This window comes from Grammomys surdaster, unplaced genomic scaffold (assembly GCF_004785775.1).
Source record: "Grammomys surdaster isolate TR1022 unplaced genomic scaffold, NIH_TR_1.0 185, whole genome shotgun sequence".
Classification (NCBI taxonomy): Eukaryota; Metazoa; Chordata; class Mammalia; order Rodentia; family Muridae; genus Grammomys; species Grammomys surdaster.
The window spans coordinates 12,485,770-12,495,532 of NW_021604630.1; the positions used below are offsets into that span (position 1 = coordinate 12,485,770).

General features: G+C 42.8%; 1 protein-coding gene across 1 annotated transcript in view; it reads left to right on the forward strand.

Annotated features, from left to right (window-relative positions):
• Trmt9b (tRNA methyltransferase 9B (putative)) overlaps positions 1-9,763 on the forward strand; it is a 52,991-nt gene that overhangs the window by 32,826 nt on the left and 10,402 nt on the right. The window contains exon 4 of the mRNA XM_028768242.1: positions 4,774-4,928. Within this exon, the coding sequence (XP_028624075.1) occupies positions 4,775-4,928 (154 nt within the window). The 5' untranslated portion in view covers position 4,774. The remainder of the gene's footprint in view (positions 1-4,773; positions 4,929-9,763) is intronic.

The following is a 9,763-nucleotide window of genomic DNA, read 5'->3' on the forward strand; positions in this document are numbered from 1 at the left end:
TAAACCTCTGAAACTGTAAACAGCCCCAATTAAATGTTTGCCTTTCTAAGAGTTACCTTGGTCATGGTGTCTCTTCACACCAATAAAACCCATAATTAAAACACATGATAAAGATTTGAGTGCTCCTGATGACATAAGTAGGAGTGGAAACCTTCAGGTGTGGGTTCTGATTGGAGAAGGTGGGTCACTGTTTGTGTCCCCTGGAAGCACATATTTTATTCCAGCTCTTCCCTCTACCTCTTTTCCTTGGCTTCCTGAATACCATATGGTGAATGATATTGCCTAGCCATGTGCTCCCAGCCGTGATGTTCCCTCTCAGCTCAAAGTAATTGGGCCAAATGTCCATGGAAATGTGAGACAAAATAAACCCTCCCTCCTTTTAAGTTGTTCATTTCAGATATTTTGTTATGGAAAAGCTAACATGTCCATGGAGTTGCTTGGTTTTGCCATCATATTTATTATTCTTATTGTTATTATTCATGTTTGATTTTGCTTGTGTGACACTGGCCGTCACTCTCCCTTGAAGATGAGTCACTTGAAGTGGAAAACAATCGTTCCTAAATTTCTTCCATTTTAAAAGAAGCAATTTAATACTCTGGTTTCTCTTCAAATAGTATAAAAAGAAGCAATTCATCTGTCTCAGGGAAGATGAGTTGCAAGATACATAATGAGGCTGGAAAGAAGAATATCCAAGGGCTAACTAGAATGCACTTGAAATTTCAGGTTAGGAACTGAAGAACTTCCAGACTTGGCCAACACTGTGAAGTAACATTTGCCTTGGAGTCAGGTGACCTCCAGGCAACAGTCCAGACTCCACAGAGAGGCTAGAACTAGGTCACAGAGTAGACTGTCTCCTTCTCCCACTCTCTTCCCTCCAGCCTCTATGAAACCTCACAGTCTCCTGGACTGCTTAAAAGCTACCTTTATTTTACAGTTCTTTTTTTTTTTTTAAGATTTATTTATTTATTTTATGAGTACACTGTAACTGTCTTCAGACACACCAGAAGAGAGCATTCAAACCCATTACAGATGTTTGTGAGCCACCATGTGGTTGTTGGGATTTGAACTCAGCACCTCTGGAAGAGCAGCCAGTGCTCTTAACTGCTGAGCTATCTCACCAGCCCAGTTTATGTATGTGTGGTTCAAACTGGACTCTGAAATCCCAGAAGCACCTGCACTCATATGATTCTCCTGGTCCTTTGGTTCAGATTCTCAAGGCTGAGCCAGTTCCACCAATGACCTTGTTCCCATTGGGCTAGTTTTCACCCTGGGTCCAGTCAGCGTAGCAGAGGGAAGCCTGTCTGAAATTGCTAGTGATGACAGTGCAGTCTTCAGTTACAAGGTTCACTGAAATAGCATGGGTGAAAAGGGAGTACTAAGGAAAGGCTTCCTGGATTTTAAGGACTTCCTGGAAGTGGAAGTCACTGGAGTAACATTTCCCAAACACTTTGTGCACAGTGTTAGTCTGTGAGAAGAAACAAAGAGTAGAGGGGGGGCCAGTGGTTTTGAGAAATGGGCTGTTTTACAAACCAACTTGGATTCTTTTCTGAAACCTATAGGGTACTGGTGGGCCTTTACATGTCACACTGGGGCTTTGTCTACTGAAGCCCTTTGACCTGGAAGATTTTGCAGATCTGAGATCTGGTGACACACAGAACAAGAAGCCTGGCTAAGATCATTTCCATGTCCCTATGCTTCAGCTAGAATCCACTGCTGGTTTTCCCTTCTGGTCTTATTAGCTTCATAAGCTACCAGACCTGGAAAGAATTGGCTTGTTCAGCATACATGAAATTCCCATGGAAATTACTTTTAGAAATTCAGACCCACCCACAGAATTTCAAAAGTGTTCTACTCACAACCAATAATTGACTGCAGCATTTAAACCTTGCATGTGATACAATAAGAACAAAATGAATTCCCCTGCTCGACCATTTAAAAAGAGCAGTTTCCAAGGCTTCTTGGTTTTGGTAGAAGCCAAGCAATTTGAGAGAGAACTCAGAGAAAAGTCTCCAGAGGATGTTATTCAGATGCTAGACACTGCACTTCAATTGGAAACATTTAAAAAAAAAAAAAACTTTGGTATTTTATGGTTTTGCCATTTTTAAAATTCTTCCCTTGTTCATTACATCCTGAACTCAGTCTCCCCTCTCTCCACTCTTCCCAGTCTCTCCCCTCCCCTCCCCTCTCCCCCCAGATCCATTCCTGCTCCATTTCCCTTTCAAAAAAAGGGCCTCCCATAGATATCAACCAAACATGGCACAACAAGTTACAATGAGACAAGACACAAACCCTCATATCAAGGTTGGATGAGGCAATCCAATAGGAGGAAAAGGGTCCCAGGCACAGGCAAAAGTGTCAGAAACACCCTCCACTCACACTGTACTGGAGTACCAAAGAACACCAAGCTAACCATACCTGTATGCAGAGGACCTAATTCACACCCATATGGGGTCCATTTTTGTTTCTTCAGTCCCTGTGAGCCCCTGTGAGCCTCTGTGAGTCCCTGTGAGCCCTGATTACTTGATTCTGAAGACTCCATTCTTGTGGTGAACGCACATCGGGAGGAATCCAGTCTATGCCATTTTGCTTTACTGTGCTTGTCAGTGTCACTTCTTTAAGGTTCTCCAAAATACACATGGCCTGGTTGATTCTGTAAAAGGGATGTGGCGTACAAGTAGACAGGTTCCTGAGATGGAGATTTTTGACTCTAATGATAAACACACAGGAGATGGGGCTGGGTAGGTGGCTCGGTGGGTAATGTGCATGGTGCACAAGCAAGCAAGACAGGAGTTCAGGTCCTCAGCATCCATATAAATGCCAGTGTGAGCGTGAGGAGGTATGTCTATAATCCAGCCCTTGGGAGGTAGAGATGAGGGATCACTGGAACAAGCTGTCTAGCTAGACTGGCCAAGTCACTAAGCTCTGGGTTAGTGAGAGCCCCTGCCTCAATATCTAAGATGGAGAACCATTAATGAGTACACCCAGCATCAACCTCTGGCTTTTACGACCATGTGCTCATACACACAAACATGCATATATACAAGCATGCATATTGCACATAATACACATAAATAGGTAAACAAGCAGAAGGAAAGCATGAAGAATGTTGAGGTTTCTCCTGTGTGGAGAGCGGCATCCTTGCATGGCTGCAGAGATGAACCTGAGTACGATGATGAGGGAACAGAGAGAATATGCACTTTTGGTGCATATTCTCGTCTGCATGCACACGTAGGCCAGAGATCATCCTCAGGTGTCATTCCTCAGTTGCTGTACTTGCCAATTAGGCTAGGCTGGTGGGCCAGGGAACTCCCAGGATCCACCCGAGTGAGCCATGGATCACCAAGTGAGCCATCTCCACAACCTCACAGACAGAAATAGCTGGGGTCAAGTAGACTGGACTCCTGAATGGAAAAACCACAGACATCATTCTGGAAGCTCCCTATGTTTATTACATGGTGTTGAACATGGAGTTAGAGTTATTGCATACAGCTAAACAAAGAGGAGGGGTCATTGCATACAGATTAACAAGGAGATATTGCATGGCCTCTGGAGCCAGATGAACTTAATTGGATAACTGCAAACACTTTTGAAGATGCCCAAGCTGAGAAGCAACATGATTGGATGTACATTTCAACTACAGAGATTTAAGTAACTTTTATATAACCAAAATGGGGATGGAGGCATTAAAGGGCCAGAAAATCTTTTGTGCAGGCTGTTGATATGGCTCAGGTCAAAAGCTATTTATTCAAAAAGAAAAACCAATGAACATAGAGAAACTGTTGGAATCCAAGCACGTTAAAAAAGATAGACTTCATAAAGTCCAGTGTGCATGCGCTTGCTTGTGTGTGTGTGTGTGTGTGTGTGTGTGTGTGTGTGTGTGCATGCATGCACACGTAGGCCAGAGATCATCCTCAGGTGTCATTCCTCAGTTGCTGTACTTGCCAATTAGGCTAGGCTGGTGGGCCAGGGAACTCCCAGGATCCACCCGAGTGAGCCATGGATCACCAAGTGAGCCATCTCCACAACCTCATAGTGCTTCTTGTTGGGAATGAGAGCATCCTGCTAGAAAATTTAAAAATCTACCTCGAATTAGATAGATTTTTATCCAAATGAGTCCATTTGGTACTAAGGCCAGGCATGCTTCCAAAATGAAGACTTGATCCTGTGCAGAAACTTGCAGGGATTAACCCATTCCCCAAACCGCTGGTTTCTGAAAGTGGGCAGATGAACACTGCACACTTGCTAAGGTTAGGGTATTGGTATTGAAGCTCCAGTGAAGGTTTCTTTACAGCTATCAGGAAGTACAAAGACCAGCACAACTTTTGCAGTTGTAGGTTCCATTATCAAGAAGTCTACTGTCTTGGTTAGTGTTTTACTGCTGTGAGCAGACACCATGACCAAGGCAAGTCTTATAAAGGATAACACTTAACTGGGGCTGGCTTATAGGTTCAGAGGTTCAGGCCATTATCATCAAGGTGGAAACATGGCAGCATCCAGCCAGGCACGATGCAGGAAGAGCTGAGAGTTCTACATCTTCATCTGAAGGCTGCTACCAGACTATCAGGCAGCTAGGATGAGGGTCTTATAGCCCACACCCACAGTGACATACCTATTCCAATAGGGCCATACCTATTCCAACAGGGCCACACCTTCTAAGAGTGCCACTCCCTGGGTTGAGCATATGCAAGCCATCACATCTATGCGCCCCCTTTAGCCGCCGTGTCTGCTTCATTCTCTTACCTGCACGCCTCATGTTGACCCTGTTTTCCCCAGGATGGATCCTGTAGCTGCGCAGCTGGAGAAGCAGCATGTGCACAAGGTATACGAGAGCACTGCGCCCTATTTCAGTGACCTGCAAAGCAAAGCCTGGCCGCGTGTCCGCCAGTTCCTGCAGGAGCAGAAGCCAGGCAGCCTCATTGCTGACATTGGTAACCCATACTTTCCTTTTGCCGTGTGTGGTCTCCTGTGTATCCATTGACACCCATCCTTTTCACTCCTGTCTCCTGTTCATTCTAAAAAGAAGCCCAATATTGTGTTAGTAACATGGTAGTCTCTACAACAAGGGTTCTGAACATTTCCTCATGCTGTGGTGCCCCCCAACCATAAAATTACTTTGTTGATACTTCATAACTTTGCTACTTTTATGAATCGTAGTGTGAATATCTGATACGCAGGATATCTGATATGCGACCCACAGGTTGAAAACAGCTGCTTTAGAATAATTCACTTTACAGCAAAAATACATATCATCAAAGTCACCAAGCAGAAAACATCTTCCAACCTGTACTCACAGATCCATGCTGGGCCTTTATGCACATCCTCTATCAACACCAACCTGTCAGAGATGAAATAAAATAAGGGTGGATGATGTGACGTTAGACATTCTCAATTTAGAGACTTCCACATTTGGAAGACATGTTTTGTGACCTTGGCTCATGGTGAGGGGTTCCATGCACTTTTATAGAAGACCCAGACTTGTGAGATTATAAACAAAGTCTTACACCCTTTCATTTCTCCGATGGGTCTCTCCTTTTGTTTGTAGGCATCGTATCAGGGGCATGTCTTTAATTGGGTAGTACTTCCATAATCACTGATTTATCTGGGGAACTTCAGCTTAGCATCTTTCCGAATTGAGAGGTACTAAACCACACTTAGTTTAAGACTAAGGTTTAAGGCGTGATTGGATTCCCACTTCCCACTGACCTCATTTTCCAGGAATCATAAGCTTGTTGTGCCCAGAAGAACCTAAATCTACCGTTAACTCACTCTTAGTCTAGGTTGACATCACTCTTAGTACTGACAGGAGAAACTGCTGTGTATGTACACAGCATATGACGGAGGTTGTAAGCAACACAGAGTTTAAGAAGAGGCACCCATCATGCTGAAGCTGGAAGTCCAAAGAAGATCTCTAGTATATCAGTTTTTTAAACCAAATAGAGTTTCCTAGGGTCAGGGATGTGGTTCAGGGGTAGTATGCATGCTCTCTATGTTCAGAGCCCTGGGTTGAAATCCCACTGCCACAAAATGAAGAAAGGTATCTGATTTTAGAGGATGCAATGAGCTCAGAAGTCCTGCTGTCCACTGTTTCATGCAAAGCACGGGACTTTCATATGGCCGGGGAGGAAAGGGGCAATTCACTAAGGAGGGTTGGGAGAAAAGCACATATAATAAGGGGGTGTTTTTCTTCCATCTTCCATCTAAATAAATTCTAAAGTGCAGCAAAGGTTTAAGTGTAAGAGAATGAAATTAGGAAGGGTAGTGAAACTGGTTTTAAAATTGTCCTGATACAGAAGGCCTCTCTATGCCTTTTGGTTGGTTGGTTGGTTGGTTGGTTGGTTGGGTTTTTTGTTTTGGGTTTTGGGGACAGGGTTCCTTTGTGTAGCCCTGGCTGTCCTGAATCTCACTACATAGATCAGGCTGGCCTCTCTGCCACAAAGACCTTCCCGCTTTTGCCTCTCAAGTGCTAGGATTAAAGGTGTGCACTGCTTTCTCCCAGCGCCTGCCTTTCTCTGTCTCTCTCTGTCTCTGTCTCTGTCTCTCTCTCTGTCTCTCTCTCTGTCTCTCTCTCTCTCTCTCTCATGTTTTAAAGACAATCTATAAAAGAAATAAATTGGTTGTCATATTTGTGGTGTGCTCTAAATGTATCATAACCACTGGGCTGGTGAACACCAACTCACTGTCCCGGGGAAGCCTCTGGGGAGGGAGATGCAGCTATGCACTGATCATGTATTCTTGTCGGTTTCCCTTGTTTGCTTGTATTTCCGTTTAAGGGTTTCTTATTCACTTCGTCTTTCTGATTTGTTGATATTGGACTCTCAGTCAACACATTCTACTCCCACTTGCACAAAGCACCATCTCACACACTCTGCCCACACACACACACACACACACACACACACACACACACACACACACACAAATGGTAGCCTTCTATCAGGAAACACAAGAACACTTCAGGGAGGGGGTGCATTTGTAAAAAAAAGAAAAATCCACTTAGCCAAGGGCAAAGGAGCCTTTACTTATCTGAACTTTGTTAGGACAGTGATGCAGGAGACACCAGAGTCCAGAGAATGCATTCTGTGTTTTGTGTCTCACTGATGTTACCAAAACTGTGAAGAAGTCACCAATTATACCTCTATTTTCTGGGCTTGTAACTGACGTGCTAGAGTTTACAGGAAAGGAATTAGGCACAGTCTGTCTCTGGGCAGTTTGTGAGGGTTTTGTAAACTTTTAAAAAGCTGGTAGACTTCATCCCAGAAAATTGCAGTTGGCATCAGAGCATGAGGTCAGCCTGAACCTGGGTGGGTACCAGAGAGCTTGGTTCCAAAGTTCACCTGTGATGGACCAGATATGTGTGTGGCTCAGCAGAGTCTGGCAATTCATTAAGTGGCCAGAACCAATTACTGCACTTGGATTTTCTTCCTGAACAATAATCTGAGGGTTGCAGAAACCCATTTTGTTGCCTTATAGTGCATACTCCATAATGACCATGCAAAGGCTGTCAATGCTGGGTTTAGGGATATGAATAAAGCTTATCAGCCAGATAAACAGCTAATATGGAATGAGTGTAGAAAGATTATTGAAAACTCTGATCCTATAAACATTTAGAAACTATAAAGTCTAAAGATCTAAAAGCCGGCAGAGTAATATATCAGCAATATTTCTAATAGAAACCCATATATACAATGAAGGTATGCTAATGAAAATTCAAAAATGAATTGTTGGGATGCTAAGGAAATATGCTATTGTGACCCTCACTGTGATCCTGTCCACAATTAGAACAGGAAAGAACAAAATCTTTTCTTGCTTTCCAGAACATTTTTTTTAAAAAATTAGTGTAAGGCCCCAGATCTTGTCCTCTGTGACAACATGCAAACTCAGAAAACATGATGCTTAATGAAATAAATCAGACAAAGAAAGGCAACAGTTACATGATCACAATTAGAAGTGAGACCTAAAAGCATTGAACTCACAGAGTCTAGAGGAGTGATTCCCAGGAGGCGCAACAGGGATGGGGCAGGAAGAGGATGATTGAATCGTGAGATGTTAGTCAAATGATGCTCGGGTTCAGTTAATCAAGAGAAACAAATCCAAATGATTAAAAAAAAGAAAAATACCAGGAGCCCAAAGCCAAACGGTGAAAGGGTATAAATGAATGATTGCATGAAGTTGGAGAATTCAGATGTGCTTTAAAATATCTTGGCAGATAATCTACATATAGGGATTTAGTTAGAAGCTGTGGAAGGGCGCATAATGAAAGAAACCACTCCAGCATGTGGAGTCTCCAGACACTAAGTAAGACATGCTCGGGACAACCCTTCCCACCAGCTCGCTATGCAGTCTTGACCTATGTTTTGAGACTATAAGAACCTCGTGCCTCTGGGCGGATATGGCGAGATTCCCCTTTCATGGTTACACAGATGGTTGTACCACATACAACCATCTAGCCTATGACACCTTCAATATATTACATATCATCTGTATGAGTTGCCCAGGATTAAAAGCTGCACAGTATCAAGGCTAATGGCACCACATTACCAGACTATTTTTTCCCTGTATTTTGGCACCATAAATTATAGGATGAATGACAGCCTTTGAATCCCTCTCTACAAATCACGAACTAGATCTGTAGTAAATACATATTTTTGTCGATTTGGTTCATATATGATTTATGTATTTAAGCAAATCAGTACACCGTAATGCTTTGGTTACAAAATGAAGAGTGTGTTTTAAAGTAAAATTGAAATTCAAGAAGAATTAATGCTATTCTAACTGGAAATTCTTTCACTGTGCTGAATTTAGCCAATAAATAGGAAGGCTGGCTGGGGAGGGAAGAGCGACGTTACTAACAAGGAGGAAAATTGAAAGATGAGCACTTTCTCCTGACCCAGGTCTCTTAGCTAGGGGTTGTAGGCACAAAGCTTTTATTGGATCTTTTAAGAAGCCATGTAAGTAAGGCAGGCACTGAAATAGCTATAATTTTAGGGTGGTCAGTGTTTTTCTGGTAAATGGTTGTTGCTATCTGTAGATCATTGAGTGCACTGGGCTCTATAAATCTAAATAAAAGTTTCTAATTAGAAAGCCGTGACTCATCTTCTATTTTAATTTTTTCCCCTGGGAACAGCTAATTCCACAGCTGACAGTTAGGATAATATGGGTAAAGTGTATGGTGTATCTGAATGAAAGCACCATGAAAAAAACATCACTTTGTATGATATAGCCTAATAAAACTTAAAATCAAGTTGTTGGGATATAGAAAGCATGTATCCCCCGACCCCTCTCTCTTTCATACACATACCCAACAGGAAAAAAGAAAATGGCTGCTTTTATCGCCGGGTAGAAGACGATGGTGAAAAACTGCTTCACATTCCTTGTTCCACATGGTCCAGAGAAATAATCTATGATAGCTGTGCTTAAGTCTGTAGCAAGCAAAAGGATAAGGACAAATAGCAAGTGGTAGCTTAGACAGAAGCAACAAATAGGTAGAAAACATCATCAAATGAATTTACAATATCCAGTAGAGAGGTTGCAGTGAAAGAATGTCTCACTAGGGGCTGGAGAAATGGCTCAGCAGTTAAGAGCACTGACTGCTCTTCCAGAGGTCCTGAGTTCAATTCCCAGCAACCACATGGTAGCTTACAACCATCTTTAATGGGATCTGATGCCCTCTTCTAGTGTGTCTGAAGAGAGCAACAGTATACCCACAAACATAAATAAATAAAGCTTGAGAGAGAGAGAGAGAGAGAGAGAGAGAGAGAGAGAG